This window comes from Orussus abietinus, unplaced genomic scaffold, assembly GCF_000612105.2.
Source record: "Orussus abietinus isolate OABI.00-Male unplaced genomic scaffold, Oabi_2.0 scaffold17, whole genome shotgun sequence".
In the NCBI taxonomy this organism is placed as follows: Eukaryota; Metazoa; Arthropoda; class Insecta; order Hymenoptera; family Orussidae; genus Orussus; species Orussus abietinus.
The window spans coordinates 10,530-32,963 of record NW_019395988.1 but is presented as its reverse complement, the minus strand read 5'-3'; the positions used below and the strand labels follow the sequence as shown (position 1 = coordinate 32,963).

The window sequence follows — 22,434 nt, the reverse complement described above, 5'->3', positions numbered from 1 at the left end:
TTCTATGCATGCCGCAGACTTCTGTATTCTTTGGCCAGTGTACACATAGGAGGTCTGGAAACTCCACCGAATTTCTGTGATTGAGAAAGCGATCTTTTTTTGCTATTATTTAAAAATAGCTTAATGACCTTTGCAGTTGACACCGTGAACTGCATAATAATAATCAATATATATGTTTTTGTATCGACAAATCGATCAATCTACAAAGTCCCTAATTGCTACAACTGAAAGTAAACGAGAACCTGCGGATAAAAGTAACGTCCTCTCGTAAGTTTCACGCTTCACTTAACTTTTAAAATCTTCTTAAAGATACTCACGTAAAAAAGGTACTTCATGAACAATATTCGAGGTGTTTATATTTCAATGTATAAATTCCGACCAAACGAAAAGTTCTTACCGCAACTCGTGACTTTAAAATAGCGACATGTCGACGTCAGGTCTGACGCTAAAGCATAAATTATATTAGCAGTCGCCAGTAAATCATTTATTATAAATAGTTATTAGCACATTTGCTATCACGTAAATCGTGCATTTTACTCATGAATCGCACTCACGCATCAGACGTAGTACGTATACGGGCATTGTATCAGTACTCATTAGATTTATAAACACGTATAGGATCAGTAATTATTTACAACAGTCGGCAATTGGTAACGAGAATCACCCTGTAATCGTTACTTCACGGTTAACCGCAGATTACCAGCACTGAATATGATTTTACCGAAGAATCAACGTTCTGAGTTGTCTCGGTAATAAAACCCGGACGAGTTCTAATTCGTCGGCAGTTCGTCGAATATTCCGATTAAGTTACTAGAATCAACATGTTGTAAAAAGAAAAAAACGCATCGTTTATTCTTTCGGGACAATCAGTGCTTAGGGTGATATGCAGCCTATCAGGATACGTACACACCGCTACTTTCTATTTTATTAGGTACAGAATAGATAGACCGAAGTTGTTCTTTCTTGCGTCGCATGCATGTCTCACCTCGTTTACATTCCCGTAGTTTGAAAGCGTACAATAAGTATCTCTCTCGATTATCCTATCGTTTGCAATATTTTACACGTACTCACAATATGTGGCGATCCCAAAGACCGGTACTCGTGATTATGCCGAAACCGCAACGCGCCCGTTCACCTTTTTATTCAATCACGAGAGATGTCATTTGTAGCCGACCGAATCAATGACGCGACGAGTCGAATGTTTCATCGACTCGAGTTACTCGAATTTTAACCCGAGTGGACTTGGAATACACGTTCGACCGGTCGCGTCTCTACAGTCGATTTCGGCGCCGAGAGGTCAAGTCGAAAGGTCGAACGTTCTTATCGATGGAGGTCGATGCCTCCGGTCATCCGCTATCGACTACGACCGCTTGTGAAAATATCGGATTCCAATGTGCGTACATTTCTTATGGATACACCCCCCCCCCCCCGCCCCTGTCTCTACCTGTACGCATCATACGCGCGTCGAAACGAGGAGTCGTTTAATCACTTCCCGCGTAGGAGTACCAGCTACAATAAACCGAGAACATGTATCTTAAACGTGGTATAACGATCGATACTTCTAGTAGGGAAAGTACGGGCTAGAATACATATCCGATAGCAGCAGCTACGTGAAATTTCCATTGGGCACGGCGTTCTTTCGGTAACGGTAAGAAAGCCGGCTCGCTCGTCCTGCAATCAACCACGGCAAGACAAGCCCCCTTACACCGTTCAGGGGATTCTCGGCTGCTGTTTCTCGCGAGATCCAAACGTCGGGGTGGACGTTTGGTCGGCTCGCGCTCGGTCCGTTATACAGCTCGTAACGCTAACAATAGACTCTTGAAAAAGTCCAACAACCTCCATTAACACCGTTCAACTATTCACACACTTTTGAGACCATCTTCTCCATCTCGACGTCGGTGTCGATGTCATGGTGTACATGACTGCTGGCACTAGCGTTCGTGATCGGACTACCGGCATTGCTTAACGTTATGCTCGAGACGGACGTGGTCGAGGGAATCGAGGGCATGGAAATGGTACCCACCGAAGTGGCCAGTACGACCTGGCCATGGGCACTGGTCGTGGGCGTTGTCCCAGAAGTGCCGCACAATTCCAACGGCGAGCCTGGCGACGGGAGGGGCTCCGCTAGATCCTCCAGACCTTCCGGGGTTGGCAGTTTGTTCAGTTCTTCCCTCAGGAGCTTGTAGTGCCTCTGAAAGATTCGAATCGTCAGCAAACCGGACTCCTTTGGACCATTAGGTAGGACCATTAGGCAGCCCTTACCCTCAAAGCTAGAGCGTTTAAGGAAATGGCACGAGCCGATCGTCTGTCGGTCCCGTGTAGCTCCATGTCTCTGATCCACCCTTCCAACTGAGCAACTATTTCGTGTCGCTTCAACCAGAAGTGGGTATGTATAACCTGCGAAGAACGAGTAGATTTAAGCCGGGGGTCAACCTTGGAGGGTTCCTCGATCCGAGAATGTCTCTAGGGTCGCCGATACCTCTTTAAAACACGGACAGGGATTACGTATTTGGTCAAGCATCGCCCACTTTGCGGTGGCTTGACAGATGTTGGCGTTGTACTCTTGACTAGACTGGGCTCCGCTAGAGGTCCCGCGGGATCGCTCGTATCCTGGCTCGTTAAAATACGGCTCCGAAACCAATATCAAGGATTGAATGGATACCAAGACCTTGAGAGAGAAGAACGATGAAGCAGACGACGTCGAGTGATGCACTCGTGACCGACAACCAACGAGACTTTACCTGAAGGAAACTGCTGGTATGAGCATTCCATTTCTCCTCCGGACGCCCATGCCAGGTGTTTAGAACGCTAAGGCACACCTTTCCGTCGTTGTAAAGGTTGGGATTGAAGCGAACCGTGTGTCGGCCAGTTGTTTCTAGGTTTATTAACATGGGACTGTTGGGATAGTCCGGAGGAAAGTAGACATCGAACTCGAAGCAACCATTGGCGTACGGCGTCTCCGCTGGTCCGGTTATTAACACCTTGAAAATGATTATGTCAGTTCGGTATAACAAGATTATTGCGCGTTACTTATATAAATCACCGTCACCGTTCATCGTATCGAAGGGGGTTTCCTCTGCGCTACGTTATTTCCTCGGTTATTTCGTCAGCGGTGACCGAGTTTACTCGAAAGCCGTTCTAATGTACCTTCATAACGTCCAACCTGTCCGCGTCGCACCTGACGAAGACGCTGCTGCTGTACGACAGAGGTAGCGCACTGGAAAGGGTGACGGCTTCCTGAGCTAGTCTCTTCACCCTTGTTGGATGACTCCTCTCACCTGCCGCTCTCATATTCGACTCGAAATGATAAGACACGACGAACTTGTAGCCTCCACCCTCAGAATTCTCAGTTATCATTTCGTACGTATCTGCAAGTGGATGGAGGTCGTGTTACTCGGATTAAGAAAATACAGGGTGTAAAAGAAAACGAATTGAAAAATAGCCAATCGGCTCTCGGCCGCGGAGAAGCAAGGCAACGACCGGCGTGCTCTCTCCGTCTAGCTGGCTATTTTTCGAACAATTATGACGAACGAGCTACGACCATTGATTCCGTTACACCCTGTAGGTCGCATTTTGCAGTAACGGTAAGCTGTAGGAGGTATAAGTGGCTAACCAAACTGAAGGGTCTTCATGACTTCCAAGTAACGCTGCTCGATGGAGCGCAACGGTAATTCGGGAGCCGCGGAACTTGGCCTCGTCGACTCTTCTCCAAGTCCCGCCAACTTCGCGGTGGCACCCTGCACGATAATGGCACTCTCCTGAATGTCCGGTATTAGAGTAGCCAAACCCTCGTCCTGCTCGGAGTCGTCGGCACCCTTTGCGATGGACTTGAAATTATTTCCGCGAGTACGATTGACCTTGTTCATGTACGTGTCGACGCAGTCTCTCATGTTCGACAGGAGCGAGATGACGGAGGGATCGCTCGATATGCTCCCCCGTGGAAGAAGAAGAGGAGCCAGCTGGGTGGACAGGGCCATGACCCTGAGCAACTGCAGGATCGTCCGGTAAAGAGGGATGTGCCTCGCCATGTCGAGGACCGAGTCGTTTCTGAGATAAGACGACAGCGCGGGGAGCAGACACGAGCGAGACAAAAGGTCCGTGAACGGGGCTGGCAGATCCGGCTGTGGCTGGCCCTCGGGGCCGACGTAGCTGGCCAAGACCTGCAACAGCACGGTTACGTGCTCCTCCTCGAAGCGCTGCCTCAACAAGGACTGCTCGACGTTCCAAGACTGCTGGGTAGAGCCGGTGCCGAAGCCAGTTCCTTTGGCCCAGTATAGGTGCGACTTGTCGTCGCTGCGTCCGCCGCCATGGCCGTTTCGCTGCTCGGTGCCTTCGTTGTATTCCGTCTGGTGTGTGAAAATTGCCAGGCAATCGAGGAGCAACGAGACGGCCCCGACCTCGATGCTGATGCGGCGAAGGAGGTACCCGTCGTCAGTGGTGGGAGGCGTCGCGTCGAGCAGCTGCTTCAGCACTTGAAACGGCAACGTTGGCAAGGAAGCCGCGAAAGGCGAGCTCAACATGTCCCTTCCTTCTCCGTCGTCGGACACCCCCAAGGCCAGCCTTAGCAGACACTGAGCGCGTTTTCTATCCTGCAGCAGGACCTCGGCGTATCCAGGAAGCCTCAGGAACAGACCGAACGCCGTGAGAGAGTGCGGCGGCACGTGCGGGGCCGGAGGCGACGTCTTCGATACTCCAGCGACTCCTGCTTCTTCCACGTCCTCGTATACGTCGTCGCTGGCCTCGACCTTTACCCATCCCGTGTCAAGTTGCGACGTCGACGGAGACTTCTCGACGACGGGCGAAGGTTTTCCGGAATCCGGGCATATCAACGGGAGGTGCCTGGCCAGCACCGCCAAGCCCCCTCCGGTGCTGAAGACCCCCAAGGAGCACTCGATGCTCCTGTAGTTCAGCAACTCGCTGCCGTTCGACCTGGCCGGCTCCTCTGAAATAGAACGAGCCCGAGGTAACCGCCATCGATTCGTAGCAATTTGTACGAGCGTACCTTTCGAGTCTTTGTTGCGTTGACGCAGGAACAGGTACACGCACGGCTCGGATGGGGAGACCCCAGCGTCTTCCGTGATAGCCAAAAGTTGAGCGATCGTTAATTGCGGCGGCAGCGGCGTATTTGGTTTAGATGCGTGTATTAAGTATTGCTGAGCCTTCGAGTTTGTCGAATTTGCTTGCATGCCGCTACTGTGACTCTTTGACGTTGTCCCTACTCCATCTGTTAGCGTTGGACGTGGGAATACGTTGGGATATTACGTAAATATATTTTTTACGCGCGCAACCATCGGTCATCGACAACCGATGGGGTAGAATTCTTCGTCCTACCTATGCTTGTGCGAGGTCTCCTCAAAATTGGGCCTCGGGCTTGAGACCTGTTTGAAGCTTCTTTCGCTCTTTTGTCTTTCGCTGTGTTTCCAGCCGCAACGCTCAAGGTATCTACCACCGACGCCATCCCGGATTCCCAAAGTTCCCGTGAACGATTGGAACTGCTTTTATTTGCCTCGCTTCCTTTTCGACTGCTCGGTAGAAGCATGAGTAACCACGTACCTACGTCCGTACATAAAAGTGACGATCGATTGAAAAACCTTCCTTTATATTTAAACCGAAGGATTGCACTGCACACGATTCTTGTACATACCAGATATTTGTTGCAATATGTCGGCGACGGTTGATTGCGTTGACATGTAGAGTAACTTGTGGTAATGACCATTCGGGTGTGCTGGGTGTGGAGGCATAGATGGAGTACATTGACTTGCTCCATTATCGGTGGGTTTCATCGGAACGTCTGATGTTACAGCGATTAAAACCTTTTCTCCTTCCAGTAACAATTGAAGTATTAATCTTCTAGTGAACCCCGAAATACCGTGGAGATACCGCACGTCTGTTTGAAAAATAAACGCCTCGTGTATCGTATCAAACATGGCAATTGTGTTAAACCAGGAAAGAATAACTTACTCGGGGGAATTCTCTGTTGTGAAATGACATCGGTGAGCAGCTCGGCCAATAATTTCTGATTAACTGGATGGCACCAGCAACACCTAGCCAAGAATTTGATTGTAGCGTTTTCCAGACTCGTATACGATTCGATTCGTCTCGAACACCTGTGAACATTTAATTCTCCGATGCAACAAAAACATAGTAAGACGATATTGCGCCCAATGCCGTTAAATAATACTTCTGTCAAGCCAATTCCTTTTCTCTCTCTCTCTCTCTCTCTCTCTCTCATACTTTTCTTTCTCAACTACGCGCGCGCATTTTCCCCTTCCCACGCTTCAATTGCGACGAGTCGAGTATTTCTGTGCAAGTACCTGGAAGTTACCGAAGGATTCTCGATAGGACGATTGCTGAGAAGTGTCAAAAGCGGCAGCCAGAATCCTCGACCTTCATTTCCCAACCAGTCTCTCATCCTGCCCTCTGAGCAAACAAGCGATAGGAATTCTAATACCATGGCGATGCTTTCTGGTTCCGTTGCACACTGATTACCTACGAGATAAGATATTCATTCACTTACGCCCTTTTGCCCTGGTGTTGACCTAGCCAAGTTATTCACTGCGTTGACTTTGACGTATTTAGAACAACCAAGACTTACCGAAATAATTGCTCGATTGTCGAGTAAACTCCTCGGCCTTGTCATTGTCCGTCATACTAGCAGTGCCTCTAGAATTAATGCCATGACACGTCTCGTTTGATGTGCTCCTTTGTTGTTGCTGTAATTTGGACTTTTCCGTGTCGCAGAATTCTGCAAATTATGCGTTTCATTGACAACGAGATGTTTAAACGTGCAGAGTCATCGAGATTAGTCTTAAAGTCGAAAGATAAGATCGATGAGTAATCGACACAAACATCTAGAAGAGTACCTGTGATCAACGCAACGAGAAATGCCGGGAGTTTCGAGTCTATGAGCTGTTGAACACCAGACGAAGAAGAAGCCGCAGCGGCGACCGTAAGCAATTGGCCCTCCGTAAGGTGTAACTTCTGATACTCCAGGAATACAGGACGACAGTGTCCCTCCGCAGCATCGAATTCTGTTTTTTTATCATCCGTCTGGCCCTCGGTTCCCTTCCGGTCGTCGGAAATGGATGCGGAGTGACCAGGAGCCAGGTTCGGCATCAACAGGTGCACCCTTTGCAGGAGCAACGGAAACAACGATGGACGAACGTAACTGAATGCACATAAGGCGGCGTCAATGGATTGTTTCAAGGCGGAGTGTGCCTCGAGTATCAGGGTCCATCGATACAAAGCGCTGTTAGGGAACGGTCATTAATTAAATCTCTGACACTTCCTTTTGGAGTGAACGCACTTGGTTGAAGGGAAAAATGCCTCACTTAAAGATATCGTCGCTGAGCAATGCTTGCAAATCGTACGAAAGTCCCTCTTGATTATGGACTTTCCAGACGATAGCGGATATGCAGTGAATATACACCGCTGGCGGAGAAACGAAATTGGCAGTGCCCGGGGTGTGGGCTGTGGCGTTTCTTGCAGAACCGTAGAGCCAGGATAACACGGCGGACATACGAGCCTCGGTACTAGAATTTCTAGCAGTGCAGAGTTGTTGCAAAAGCTCAACAACTAGCTGGACAGTCAGTGTCTCCTGATTCATTCCCGGCACTGCGAACGGTCACAAAAATGTTACGAGGAATCACTTGAGATTCCCACGTCAAAGGGAAAAATATGAATTGACTTAATTACCTTGGAACGCGTGGGTCGACCTGTTGTCGAGTAAAAAGTTAATAAGCCGGAGACCCAACTCTTCGGAATGCAGACCCAATTGCAGAAGGACCCTCTCCAGGTTGGAGGTGAACAGGGACGGAGCGGGAAGCAACAAGAGATTACAACAAGCATCTACCAATCCTTCCACGGAAGCTGCCGAGTTCAGAACATCCTCCATAAGGTTTCCGTTTAGTGTGCTCACCGATAAACACTGATGGATGAGACGAAGCCACCCCAAGCTATTTGAATTCGGTAACATTATTATTAAAACCGATGAAACCATTGTTCTAAATAACGATACTGTCAACGGCGAGCGCCACTCCGAGCTTCGCTTACCTCGTTTTAGTCAGCTGCTCTTCATCTATCGTGTCGTTATTGGTCTTAATCTCGCCGAAAGCCGTTGTACCCAATAAACGAATCTGACTCAAACCAATGCTGGTAGAATCCCGAGGTTTGTAGAGGCGAACCAGCACAGCGGTGGCAATTTCAGGCTTCGATAAGGTAATACGAATGAAAGTTAAGCCTGCCGTAGGCATCGGAGGGCAAATAGGCATCATGGCTGTGTTGCATTCGCGCGAAATCTCCAAAGCCACTGCCGATGGACACGCTGGAATACAATGGATGTATTTAAACTCCTAGGGTGTCTCGAAACTTGAGCTTCAAGTTGAAACTTATATTCAGCCCCTTACTAGAGAGCGACGTGAGATGTGGCTGAAGCTCTACTTCTCGCAACAGAACCGCGCATGGCAACATTATGGTCAAATCAACCCAAGCTTCGTCCTGGTAAAAGTGATACGTCCACGCAGCTGTCCTGGCACGGCGGTGTGGTGCAGCACTTTGTATCAACACGTCTGCCGGTTGTGCCGTAGGATTGAGCCAGGATATCGTGCCGAGCGGAGCAAAATTCATCAGACCGTCCTCGTAAGATTCCAAATTGTTCGTCGTTTTCTTGCTACTGGCGGAGACTACGGGTGTCGCGGTAGGCACGTTCGAAAGATGTTGCATTACGAGAGCAATTACTCCAGCGGTAACCGGGCCGGTTCCGCAACCGGAACTATTCGACCTTACAAGGTTCTCGCACAGTACTCTTACACCACCCATGGCCGTAAAAACTGCCAAGGAAGCCTCGTTGTCGAGTACCTTCAGTATATACCATAACAGTGGTTCCGACAATTGCATGACATTAACTCGCCGGGACGAACCATCCAAGCCACGCGCTAAAAATAATCGGCATGAGACTCGGTACTTTGCATACGAGTGTAGAAATATCAGAAATATCGAGGTAATAATGGCGAAACTCACTGGACGCAAGGTACCGATACAACGGGTTTAGAACCAACATGGGGCTACTGGCTTTTTGCGCGAGCGTCGAGAGCAATTGAAAGGTCGCATCTGGAACCGAAGCTGGGTCGCCAAGTTCCGTGGCTGCTCCTGTTCCAGGACCTTCGCCTAAAAGCATAGCCAAGGACGAGCCACTGCTATGTCCCAGAGCAGCCAATAGTCGCATCATCGTCGGCTCGTGCTGCAGCACTGTAACGCGAATTGAGCACAACGTTGAATGGAACTATTTCAATTACATCCGCGGGTAATTAATCATTTTACCGGTGTCGGCCACGCAAGGTACGTGTGGCACGTTCAGGCCAGTCTGCTGCGGACGCAAACAAGTTTGCTGTTCTGCCACTTTACATTCATCCGTTTGAGAGGTATCGATACTCGTTTGGCAACCATTACTGCTTGCTCCCGGGCGCAGGGCCTCGTCTCCGATTTCCATTTCGGTTGCACCTTCCGATTGGGAACAGCGGGACTACGAGGATAGAAATGATCGGTAATAAACGATGCCTCGGTGAAGCAAGTGAACGAACAAGGTGTACGAACGGACAAACGCACTGGAATCGCCCACGAAAAGGTACCGCAAAAATAACTTACATTCGGGAGCGGCGTCTGAACGAGACGGCAGACCAACTTGATTAACGCGACAACCAGCGTGTTCCAGGAGGCTGGCCGACCATGTCTTGCATCTCCACCAAAGACGGAAGCATATAAACCACCGAAACTTCCCGATTGAGGAGTTGGATCCCCGGCTCCTCCGCATTGTACACCGACTGCAAACGCGTTAGTCGTATGTATAAAAATCCGTTTCAAACGTCAACGTAAAAGAAGGTACTCTCTTCACCTCCCGATCTGCCGATGTACGTAGCAACCAAGACTCCGACGCATTCGGATATGCTCATGACCGTTCCCAAATCGGCATTCGTAAAGTTCAGATTAATCAAGGAGGTAATGAGTTTGCACTGAGCATCCAAAGGACCCCGCCGACCGACCAGCGCGCCACCTGGCTGTACGAGTTGGTACAGCACCCAGAGTAGCAGATCCTTCAAAGCATTTCCTAGGGGACTGCTCGGTGTCCTGACGTCGCATCTTATTTCCAGCCTAACCAAAAAGTCTTGCAATGCCTGACAAACCGTGGGTCCAGCCTGAAGATAACGCGATACATAAAAGTTAACTTGGCTATAGAGTCGTTTGCTCCTATCGAATTTAGGAATACATTTACCTTTCTTTAATTCCATAGCATAAAAGTGCACGCAAGATATTAAATATCTTACCATAATGTATTGCTTGTCGGTGGCTTCCACGTTTAAGCCATTACCGGACAAAAATCGGAGAAGCATCGGGCCTATACTTCTATCCTTGACGATGCAGCTTGCCATGCCTCCGAGCAATCCATCCGTAGCTACATCTGCATGCTCTGGCACTGTTTGCGTCGGTTGATTGCTGGCAAGCGTCAAGCATTGTAACGCTAGATACCACGCTCGAAGCGATACACCAGGATACCTGAATTCATTAAACGAAGAAAATTCTATTTGACCGAAATCGCATCGCGATAAAGATCAAGGTTTCGTTATCTCCGATGATCCAATACTAACAAAAAACTTATTAGACGGTAAACCGGAAAGCTGCTACTTTCCCAGTAGATAGAACCCTTAATAACGAGACGTCATAACATCGTAAGTGAAATAATATATTTTTACCAAGACAGTGCCGATACGAGGCCAGAAAGAGCTGCAGAATTGAAGGGGATATCAGGCGTTATAGATGGATCAAACTGCGCAGCACAATTTGAAAACCCAGATGCCGCATCCAAATTCAATGTGAGCCACAGTTGCAAAACTAGTTCCAGACTAGTCCCCGAAGCCTATTACAATCAAGCAAATTAACTTACACGATAGCACATCGACACGTCAATGTAATTGTAATAATTGTTAGCAAACCTGTAAGTACAAGTCTGTGAAGATGCCGTCGAAGCATCTGGTGAGCATCGACAGATTGGATGGCAATGGATTGATAGGATTCCAAGCATCGGAACTGTTGTCGCTCCAACTTGAGTTTCTCGATGTAGACTGTGAGGGACGAATTGGCTCTGCAGGTGCCTGTTAAGAATCTCATTTAGCCGCAAATTTTTTTCTCAATGCCGGGTATTGAATGTACATTAGAAGTATAATTTCACTCACGTGCACGGTCGCAATTATACTGATGGGTAAGTTATACGCGCCGAGCGTAGAAAGTCTTCTCAACGAAATTTCCACGCCTGCTTCAATGCCATACTCCAACCTTGCATCCATTGCCAGAGAAATACTGCTAAACTCAGATTACAATTACACAGATGTTTGGAAGTACCTATGCCATACGTTGAAATAATGTATAAAATTACTTTGAAGTAGCTGAGGCTGGTAACTTGGTCGCAGTATTTCCCTTCTTCAATAGATTCCTACCGCGTTCGAGGATGTCATCGTAAAAGTCCTCGAGGTCGCTGTCATCCGATTCCAACAGTGAAGGTAAATTGAAACCATTGGATTTAGAAACGGTGCCCAGCGTCATGGCAGCGCTATCTTGCGTGTCTTCGTCGCAGTCGACTTCGCCGTCGCCCTTTTCGGCTCCCAAGGCCGCAGCGGAAGAACTGGTACCCGCCACAGGATCTTCTTCCACCACTCTGCTATCTTCGCTGACGAAGGATTCGAAACTCTCCTCTGAGGGGCTCTCCTCGGGAGGCACCGAAGGTCTTGGAAACAATCTTCCACCTGCACGAGACGTCAAGTATGAGAAAACGCCCTTTGTAGTTAGGTATAAAGATCTCGAGCGGATCGCGAATCCGTGTAACCGGAATGATTTCATACGGTTCAAAGTATGACGAACCCTCCGGAGCGATTACGAAAAATCGTCCTACCTTCCAAAAGATCTTGCAAGAGACACGAGATTGCGTGCGAAGACCATGCGGCATCGGAGGTCCCAGTGGCCAGTCTGACTAATCTTAACAGCTGCTCCTCGGTCATAAGCTCACCCAAACTAATTGCAGGGCGCGTGGATACCACTAGCCTAGCAACTACCTGGTATGCAAAGTACGACATTTAATGATACACAGTTTTACGTCTTCCTTTACTGATCGCTGATCGCATCGTGAATCGTTAGGAGACATAATTACCACGAGCCAACGCATGACAAAACTAACCTTACACGCTAGAAGAAACATGTCCACATTAGATGCATTGTTTAAAATCAGAGCAATGAGGCCACGCGCTACTGGCAGTACGTGTTGATACAACAAATTGGTCAAACAGTCTATGTCCACATCCGTCCCATCCGACCTACTGCAATCAACGCGTTAATTAGTGTGATACACCGTCGAAATTAGCAGACAAATATTAAATAAATATTTCTATCGAAATGAAGAGGAAGTACTACCTAGGTGTAGGCTGCAGAGGAAGACGTGAATTTCGGGAAACGTCGTTCCTCCTAACGCAATGAAAATCATGCGTGTATTTTACAGTATGATGCTTCAACGATTTCTTGAACAAACGTTCTTGCGACTTCAACGCAGCTTCCAGTTTGTTGGACAATGTGGCCGTTTGAGATGAAAGCGCCGACCACGCCTGAAATGAAAATGAAAATGAAAATTAAAATTAAAATGTCCGAGTTACGTAAAGGGATCCGAACGTTATGACTTCCGGGCTTCCGATTGATGCACCCAAACCTGCACTTGCGACGACGCTTGGAAAGCCTTTTTAGCCTGCTCTAGATCCTGAAGATGTTGTTTATGATGCATCAGCCGTTTCTGTATCTTTCGATGATAATTCCGGGAAGCCGACGATCGACTGGCACTCATGAATTTCCGTTGCATCGCCGACTCTCCTTGGATAAATTCCCACCGTGAGGAGAATCCTTTTAGATAAATAAATAAATAAATAAATAAATAAATATATATATATACGTACACACACACACATATGTACAATTGTTTACAGGGTGTTCGTAAAACGGGTCGCCTCATTGTTCACACGCGGTCTAAAACACATTTTGCCGACTGTTAAAGTAAATGAGATATTTCAAGTAATCAGAGTTGCCACATCATCTGGCGTAGTCGATTATACTCAAGGCTACAAACCCCGAAAGTGTTAATCATTACGAATTAACAAGGAACGGTCCTTTAGCGTTTCCCTTCCAATTTACTCATTTACTCGGCCTTGAAGAATAATTTCTCCAGACATGTCACGGGATTAATAATTATAAGATTATAAAAATCGAACGTTTCGAGTAAACGAGGTAACGGCTTAACGAGTGGGGTCATTAATATTTGAGGTACCTTGCTCCCTATTCTTCTCGTGGCTTTCCTCGATACAGGAAGAATGAGTCGCAGTTGTATCTAAGCACACGGATAAGAAAAGGAGAACCCAGCCAATCAGGGTTGTGTCCAGTCGGTTCGAGCTGGATGTGTGGCCATTGGACAGTGGCGCCAGTAGTTTGCCCAAAGTGCGAACCATCGCATCTACTACCGAGGACTTGTTAGGTCCAGCGATCAATGACTTCCGTCCAAGAAATGTTAGCAAAATGAAAACCCTAAAAATCAGCGCAGATTAGACGTCAAGTTTCTCGAATGCGATGAAAAATTGATCGAGCTCTACGTATAAGTCAACGCGTGAGAAACGCAACGAGACGAACGGACGGTCAGCTGCACGGCACACAAGAAACACCGTAAAAGAAAGTGGTTAATATCTCGCGTTAAGTTCTACGGCGTTCTGTCACTTGAGAACTGCCTGGTGTATTATTTGATGCCTTCCTTACCTATCTTGAGGAAAGATGCAGGTAGACGATGCCGAGTAGAGGTTGACCAACATATTGGCCAAAAAATCACCCCACCATGGCTGATGACCAGCCATGCGAGCCAACGTAGCCACAGCGTAAAGCTGTAAACGTGGAGCTGGAGTAACTACGCATATAGAATGAAAAAACCGCTCGCAAGTGGATGGTGTAAATACTTCGCTCAAAGACAATGGTATCTGCAAGTTAAACAATTCCGATTAGAAGGATTCTCTGTGTGCGGAACAAGTGTAGTTGAATGCGGATAACTTACACTAGGCACAGGACCAATTATGTACACCGCGTAGAGAAGAATGTCCAACATGGTTTCCCCGAGTACTCGAAGTTTGTCACTCGGGACATTTAATAGCAAAGTTTTTGGTATACTCTGAGATCCATTTCTTCCTTCGAGCCGTCGCCACACACTGCGTACGACGTTTAGTTGATGTTGAAACATAATGCACTCCTACGGATATCAACACGGATAGACATGCACATGTAAGCACGTTAACAATATAAACGATTAATTGCACCAACGATCGTAATTTTATTATATATACTCGCAGAAATAAAAATGGGTATTTCATCCATAGTACTTACATGATATGTGGCAAGAATTTTACTAGACGAATGTTCCTTATTTTCGCTCGATATCTTACCGCGGTGCAGGAAATGTTGCATGTGCATGACATTTGAGGTTTCAGTCGATAGTAAAGGATCCAAGAGACTCTTCAGTCTTTCCGTTGCTAAACTGAATCTGAAATGAAGAATGGAACATCACAAGTATATTTACACGTAAACGACGAAAGGAATTATCTTTAATTAGTTAATATTGGATTCCCCCCTATACCAGCAATAGCAAATCGCAGAACCGTTAACAAATTATCAAAATACCTGCATTGAACGTCTTCTGCGAGAGTGGAAAGAATAGTGCACTGGGATTCGACCGCATCTTCCAAAGAGGAGTCATTGATCCCGTCAAATTTCGGTTGAGAGTTGGTTGATTCCGAGTAAGTTTCTCCTGGTAAAATGATCATGTGTCCATAAAACATTCCAAGTGGAATTTTACATCTTGTCGTGGACATCCCATAGCGGCCTATCGTTGTGATCTGATTTCAATGGTTTATGTCACATTTACTTTCGCTACTGAGTCAAATTGCAAATCATAGTTGCCTCGTGCAAGTACAAAGTTTAACGGGTACCTTAAGATATCTGCACACTGGAGGTGGCTGGAGATCACTCACTACCAGTGGCTTGCTTCCGATGTCACCGGCAACTATAAGACGCGTGCCATCGCTCTCTTCGCTTTTTGCCCAAATGTCAATTGACAGTGACACCAAATCACTGCACGAGGGAACCATCAAGTCGGTTAGTAGTACAGGTGACCCAAAATCAAGAATGACAAATCGACGAGCTCCAGAGTGCATTCTCTCGACAACCAGCACTTGTTGGGAAGGCCAACATAATAGCCTATCCCATGGAAAGGTGGCATCTTCTCCCTAAAGTATTAAATGTATATGAACAATTTTTTACATGACCTTAGCTCGTTATTTACTCATTTACTAGAGATGAAGTTATTGCATGCGGACGCGCGATGAAACTTACGTATACATGGTGAAGGACTTTAATGTCGGTTGCATTGCTGTTCTTTATGGTTGCGCTGTCGAACAAAGTCGTCCCAATATTGACAGTGTTCATGGCTGGATCAATTTTTTCCATTTTCGTACCGTCGGAAGCTGCGTGACACGTAAAGTGAAGCGGCTCTACCTGAAATGAAATGGGTACTTTTCGTAACGTCGAATACTTTGGAAACTGTGCTTTATGATGCAACACAGTAGACTGCGCTCAAATGTACATTTTATACCATCACCTCAAGCAGTCCTTTCATGTTGTGATTCGCGCAAAGAACTTTCAATTTTCCCGGAACGACAAGTTCCGTGGTGGCACACGCCGGCAAAGTAAGGAGATCGCGCAAATCGATCGAGTCTTGAGGATAGAGAGCGCTATTTGAGGTTACCGATGCCCCAATCTGATCCCCGGCTGCAATACTCGCATAAGTTAAAGGTATCGAGCTGAATTTTGGTGGCATCGGAGGCTCTAAATCAAAGAGCTCCGTCTCAAATGGAGAACTGTACAATCCAAATCTGAAATCAGAATTGGATTAATCACATTTCTCGCTGCGTTAACGTTAATCCATGAAAAATTCGAACAGTGCTATATGACAACATATTCTCCTTAGGAAAAAAGAAAAGAGAACGAAAAGAGGAAAAAAGAGAAAAAAGAGAAAAAAGAGAGTAGAAAGGAGAGAAAGAGAGAAACAAATCATCTCCATACCTTGTGGCCAGTAAAAGGTGGTAAGGATTGACGCGGCTCAACATTTCTGATGCAATCTGTTGCACAAGAGTGACGCACTGCTGCGCGATACTGTGACTTCTATCCAAAGGGAGTAATCTGGTAATGAGGATGGACAACCAATGCAAAGATCCAGCCCACTGCACGCCCCAAATTGAAGGCAGCAACGTTACTAAAACTGCAAGCACTGCCTCATCGAATGAGTAAGGTGACGAATCGTCCGAATTATGAAGACCCCTAAAGTAAGAATGTAATTTAAGTAATTGCAAGGCATTCTCCGAAATGTCATAACGGGAAAGGAGTCACGCATATAACTTACTCGCTACATAAAATAATTAGTTTCACGCATTTGTGAGCTATACTGCTTCCTGCATACAAAAGACCACTGCGTAATAGATTTGAGAGTCGTCCCTGGACACATCGTATTACTTCCAATTGTTTCCTTTTTGAATCTACGCTATTTTCGCTAGTTCGTAGCCTAGTAAGTCTTATTGCTGCAATCCATATTAGAATATCCAAAGCTAACGATTGGATTACAGGAGACCTGTATTGAACGCATCATTACATGAGACGTAACGTTCTGCTGCGGGATAACCTCAAGTTTTAATTCACTTACTTGTCGGCTGTCTGTAGACATGCTATATTCAACAAGTTCTCGATGCAAGTTTTGGACTCCAACATTGCGCACCTTTGCGACCTTTCATTAGGAATATTTGTACAATGCAGTGATCTAACTGTTATTGAAATCTCGTGGATCCAGTCACAACCTATCAAAGTAATTGTAAAAGGATTCTCGGTAATGTCGACGAAGGAGGAACTTCCCATCAAGAGATTAGTCTACCAACTACACGCATAACTTATAGATATCACGTTACCGATATAATATTCGAACTTCTTATTAGCACTAGCTGCGAGTCGTTCCACCGTTGCTCCAGGCAAAAATGGACCAGCTTCGTCTATCCTCAACTTTTTAGACGTTGGTGGTTTCGAATCGAATGCACTGACTCTACATCTAGCGAGAGCCTGTAACCGGTCAATTGCTTAGCTTGGAATTAATGCTTCTTTTTTTTTTTTTCTTTAATTTTAATTTCCAGATACTGGGTTTATCTCGCAGTTACTCACGCTATCCTTTAGGGAATCCATTGAAGCCTTGATGTGAACGAGCAGGGTCCTTGCCTTGGTGCGAAACAATTTTGGACTCGTAAGGGAGACACACCCAGAATGATCAGAGAGATCGGTACAACACTGCAAGTTAATAGGACCACACAAAACTTCTGTATTATGCTGGCGTTGATACTCCTCCGTGACAACCGGATTATCGCCTCTCTGCTCGATCCCCAAACTGAAATCTATTTTCTCATCGACCGGAGTAAGAGGTGATTTGTGATGCCCGATCCCAGTTATATTCTGCTTCAGAAGAGTGACTTGTATCGTTGGAAGCTCCGAACAAGGGGAATGTAAACTGAATCGAACGTCGACATGACCCACGCTACCTGGCGCGTCTCGAGGTAAAGTAAGCTCGAATACGTGTTCGTCCCATGTGGTTCTATTCAAGACATATCAAAAGAACAATTTAAATCACCAGTCGATGATCACCCGATTGGTCACATTTCAATCGCGCTTCGGCTAAAACTTACGCGTCATTCTGCAAACGCCACGTGCGCGTGTGATGTTGGTACTCTAATTGATGAAGATGTTGCGGATGACGCCGCTGCCTTTGAGCTTGCATCATTTCACTCCAACAAGGCGGTACAGTTGCCGAATACGCTGGCGAATGTCTTCCAAATCTTGTAAGTTCATAAAGCGTTCTCAAATCCGAATATGTCAAATTTGATTTGTGCGCTATTATCTGCTCCCTGGGAGAAAGGTGACATTTGAAACATATATATATATATGTATACACACACACTCGTCGACTCGACAAAAAATACTGGCACAACGTACTGGTAAGTAGCTAAAGAGGTGGAGGTACTCGGAGCAGTGCTTTCATTGCCAGACCGTGAAGCTTCCGAAATCATGTTGATGTCGTCAGCGTCCTCTTTTTCCTCCACAGACTCGTCTTCTTCCATGGTGGTAAAAAAATGAAGGACTCCGTCGTTCGTGCAAACGCACAATCTCTCTAGGCCTAAAATAATGAACGCGTTGTCACAGAGCCGAAGGAGTAACGGAATCTAATGTGTACATTTATATATATAAGATATTTGTTATCCCTTACTAGTACAGTACGCTGCAGAAATGAATTTCCTTCCATCCAATCTCGCTTCTCTGACAGTCTTAAGGGTACTTAAATCCAGAAGCCTCACGACGCCGTCTTTACACACTAAGGCCACTTGACCACAAGGCTTTTGAACATCCGTTGTCCCGGTAGGAGCAGCTACGGTCGAAGCAGTACTCGCGTAGCTAACTTTATTCTTCTCGTGCAGCGGCAGTAATACGTGTTCGACGGGCATCTGATCCTCCGGTAGTTCTCTCCTGACTATGGGCTGTGGCACCAATTTAACGACCTTTCCCGAAAAGTCCAAGAGGTAGACGAGTAATATCGCGTTCCCAGTGCACGCACAGTGACGCGCATCGCCATTGATCAATTTTCCAGACTGTGTCTCATTCTGATCCCAATAAACGTAACTCTTAGGTGGAAAAAGTTCGCTCTCTTCGTCAACATCCATCCGATTGGTGTTGGAAAACGTTGAAGGATCATTGAAATCGGTATCCGATGTCGGGCACAAAGCTACGTAAAGGTGCTTACCATCCTTTAGTGGGGTAACGTACGCTATTCTAAGGTAGTCCGGTGCATCTATACCGACAACCTGTACCGCGACTGGCTCACTCTTTGACCCCTTCATTATATCAAAGGTTTTCTTGTTTAAGCCAGAAACTTCGGACGTCGAAGCAAACTGTTCCGAAGAGTTAATGGGATTGAAATTGGCATCGAAGGGATTCGACGAATACGGTACAGTAATTCCTATTGGAGTTGAGAATATCCCATTTGAAGACGATGCAGTGACAGTAGTAGTCGGATACACACCGTTGAAATGCGTGCCCACGACCATTTCGGAGTCCAAATCCTCGATAACTGGAACCTCGTACCAAAACTGACCAAGAAATAATTCTTGATACATGTTCTCCTGGCGTCCAACGTTAGAACTAGCACTGGTGCCAGTTCCCGATAACGTTTTCTTGGACTTGGTTTGTTTCGTGCTATCTTCCTTGACAGGATGCGTGGAGACCGACTTATGGTGAAAATCATACAATACTAGATGTTGAGAAAGAGTCGACGAGCCCCTATCGGCAACCTTCATTATATCTAAAGTATCACTGGCTGCACTGTTTGCACTGTTCATTGCACGCACCAAGGATGACGAGGGGGCTAAGTCTGTCGAGGCTGCCCATACGTTTTCTAATGTTCTTACTTGCACTTGATTACTAACACCAATCGACACGCCGCACACTAAGCAAGGTCTGACTTTATTTTCCGCTGGTTCGATAGGATTCAGTAAAACGGAACAGGTACCGTTTACTTCCTTTTTCCTTGAATTAGAACTCCCAACTATGGATAATGCTGTAAGTTGCAATTTATGAGAACTCGATGGCTTGTAATCGGATAAAGGATCAGTCTCCGGACAAAGACTGGGAAGGTAGGATGTTGTCGGATTTCTTGCGTAAAATTGTATACACTCCTTGTTATTGCCTTCTTGCTCGCAGAATGAAACATAGAAAGATGTCTCTTGCTGGAAAAAAAAACAGAAGGAAGAATAATTAATTACCGATTACGAAAGTACAATTACAAGCGCCGTTATTAATATCAACCCATCTGGACTTGTTTTCAGTACAAAAATTGGATGTGAAAAAAGATAATTACTTTGAATTGGTTGCTGATATTCCAAACATTTACAAAGCCACTGTGAGAGGCAGTGGCCACAAGGCCGGAAACATTTGTCGTGCTTATCACGTCTACGATGTCCTCGGATTGGCGAGCAGGAGCGGTAGCCAATGTAACGGAAAGTGGTACATTCTGAGTATACTCGCCCTTAACGAATGGGCACGCCGGTGAATGACGTTCGTGCTCCGACCATGGCTCGTCGGTAGGTTCCCAACACACCAAGCATACATTGCAAGTGAAACACATTGCTCTATCATCTCCTGTCGAATTGGGTTGATGATAGAAACCAGCTTGTGCCATTTGATCGGGCAGTGCCCATCTGAAATTCGTTAACATAATTTCTGAGAATATTTTCAGTGACAAATCAACGTATAAAGTAGTCATTCCGGATATTCATTTTTCAGCATTCTAGACATTTGTATACATCTCACTTGTAATTCATGTGCGGCCACTTGGAGAATGTATAACGACGAGCTGCCTCGCTAAACATTAATTCCCTGTCAGCCGGGCCACCTTCTAACGCAAGGCTTGGCAGTAGGCCGTTTAATCGTTCGTTGATAGCCGAGGCAATTGGTAACGCAGAAATATACCTGTTACGTTTCTTTAATTCCACTACCAAACCTGAGCATACTAACTTTAAAGTTCCATGTGGTAATTCCAAACATACCGTGTTCCACTGAAAGAATAAAATTCTTTTCAAGTAGGAGGTGCTTACTACTGGCCCAAAATATGGTCTCATAATGTCTGTTATAGTCGGACATTTTAATAACGGATAATAGAAAAAAATGAAACAAACCTTTTGGGCTTTAATTCCCTTTTTCTGATTAGCTTGGGCCATGAGAATTTTACCAGATAATTCTTGTAATACTTCCTGTACATGATCAATTCCAGGTAATTCAATGCAACGGAGACATTGATGCAACAATATAGCTTCCGACAGAAGGAGCTCCAGCTTAATAATGTCTTCACCGCGAGAAACAGGGGTCTGCAATATCGTATCTAACAGAAGTACGCCATTATAGTCACTGCGTACCCCAATGGCACGCCCATCGGTATATAAAATTTTGTCTGTACCATCGGCTAAATATACTCCTTGTAATTTACCATCAGCTTTTCCTTTAACATAAAATAATAATCTCAAAGCACCCGTACACGACTGTACACGTAAAAGACAGTAAATAACAAATCCACCTAAAGGATCCACTTAACGTTTATTCGCACAACATAGCTATAGTTAAGTCAGGACGTTATAAACACCATTCATGCTAAAACAACTCCATGAAATGCTTTAGTTTCGAATGGGTCGGTCTACTGGTACAATAACAAAAGTTACGTTCTTATACCCATGCATCACGGTATTATATATTTTCTCTAATGGAACTGTCACTATAAATTGGACACAATCGGTGGAACTTATTATAAAGGAAAAGGTGTAATTAGCGCATTATCTTTCCCAGTGTTCACAAATAAACACGACGTAATATGTAGCCATATGACAGATTTGCAAATGAGAACCGATACGTCCCAACACCACGAGAGACAAGAAATTCTTACGATGGAAGAAGTACAATAGGGTTTAGGGAAATCCAAAAGCGACGACAGATTCCTCCAGTGGGTAATAAACGACCTTGACCATTGCCAAGTTGCAGAAATATTGCAAATGTGGCAAGAAATGTCCTCAAAGGACATATTACCAAAGATTCTAATAAAATTAACGTTTCAACTCTACGAAATGCTTACCAGAAAAACAACATCGCTGTAAAATCACTCCTGAATTGACATCAAAAACGTACACTTGTGCATTGCCAGTAGTAATTAGAACAACGTTTAAATTAGGATGATAGATTATGCTTTTGCACTCAGTTTCTATATTCAAAAAACCGTCTTCTTTTAATAACCATGGATCATCATCAGCCATCTTGCTCATACAAATTACAATCCTCAAAGAAATGTCTAATGCACGAACGTCAGAAAAAACATGGCGCACTCATCACCGCCATCTTTCAGTAGAAAGTAAGTAGATTGCCGTGAATGTGGCCAACAATCGCTTGTCTACAAGCTATCAACATCGACATACCATTTTTTCAAGCTGAAGATATCTGAAGTTCCAACCAATGGCAAACGCCCTACGCATTAATTTTACGTGTATGAATATAGACATTGGTTGGAATGTAAAACATGGATGTTCACTGGTGGACATTAGTGGCTTCCCTGCGGATATGGTGCCGTTGGGGACGAGAGGTAGTGCTAGGAAAAATGTCGGCGGCAAATTTAAATTGCAACGAATTATAAGAAGACTGTTCATTAAAAACCGCGTGCTCGTAAAGAAAAATTGAAGTTGGTGTTAGAAAAGGACG

At 45.7% G+C, this 22,434-nt stretch overlaps 1 protein-coding gene across 6 annotated transcripts; it reads right to left on the bottom strand.

The window, feature by feature from the left end:
• Positions 1-827: 827 nt before the first annotated feature.
• LOC105702392 (baculoviral IAP repeat-containing protein 6) lies at positions 828-22,081 on the bottom strand. Of its 6 annotated transcripts, XM_012429923.1 has the most exons (51): positions 21,818-21,864; positions 21,152-21,193; positions 20,874-21,062; positions 20,509-20,753; positions 20,057-20,396; positions 18,413-19,925; positions 18,142-18,322; positions 17,835-18,053; positions 17,320-17,743; positions 17,073-17,220; positions 16,814-16,964; positions 16,517-16,741; positions 16,180-16,434; positions 15,710-15,989; positions 15,451-15,612; positions 15,048-15,344; positions 14,740-14,954; positions 14,446-14,602; positions 14,120-14,311; positions 13,831-14,045; positions 13,352-13,605; positions 12,743-12,930; positions 12,454-12,641; positions 12,221-12,359; positions 11,939-12,098; positions 11,426-11,792; positions 11,226-11,352; positions 10,986-11,144; positions 10,746-10,909; positions 10,320-10,548; positions 9,890-10,190; positions 9,643-9,818; positions 9,319-9,520; positions 9,019-9,246; positions 8,406-8,933; positions 8,053-8,323; positions 7,696-7,955; positions 7,332-7,614; positions 6,864-7,249; positions 6,596-6,745; positions 6,315-6,489; positions 5,962-6,107; positions 5,645-5,887; positions 5,332-5,553; positions 5,003-5,224; positions 3,614-4,942; positions 3,148-3,368; positions 2,742-2,981; positions 2,480-2,668; positions 2,263-2,397; positions 828-2,191 (listed from the first exon to the last, which is right to left on the bottom strand). In XM_012429923.1, the coding sequence occupies exons 2-51, from the start codon at positions 21,152-21,154 to the stop codon at positions 1,856-1,858; spliced, it is 13,629 nt and encodes a 4,542-aa protein (XP_012285346.1). In that variant the 5' UTR covers positions 21,155-21,193; positions 21,818-21,864; the 3' UTR covers positions 828-1,855. The 6 variants fall into 6 exon arrangements, with proteins under 6 accessions (XP_012285346.1, XP_012285343.1, XP_023289753.1 ...); XM_012429920.1 differs by having other exon boundaries at positions 20,874-21,193; positions 21,818-22,081; XM_023433985.1 differs by having other exon boundaries at positions 11,226-11,349; positions 20,874-21,193; positions 21,818-22,081.
• Positions 22,082-22,434: the final 353 nt, after the last annotated feature.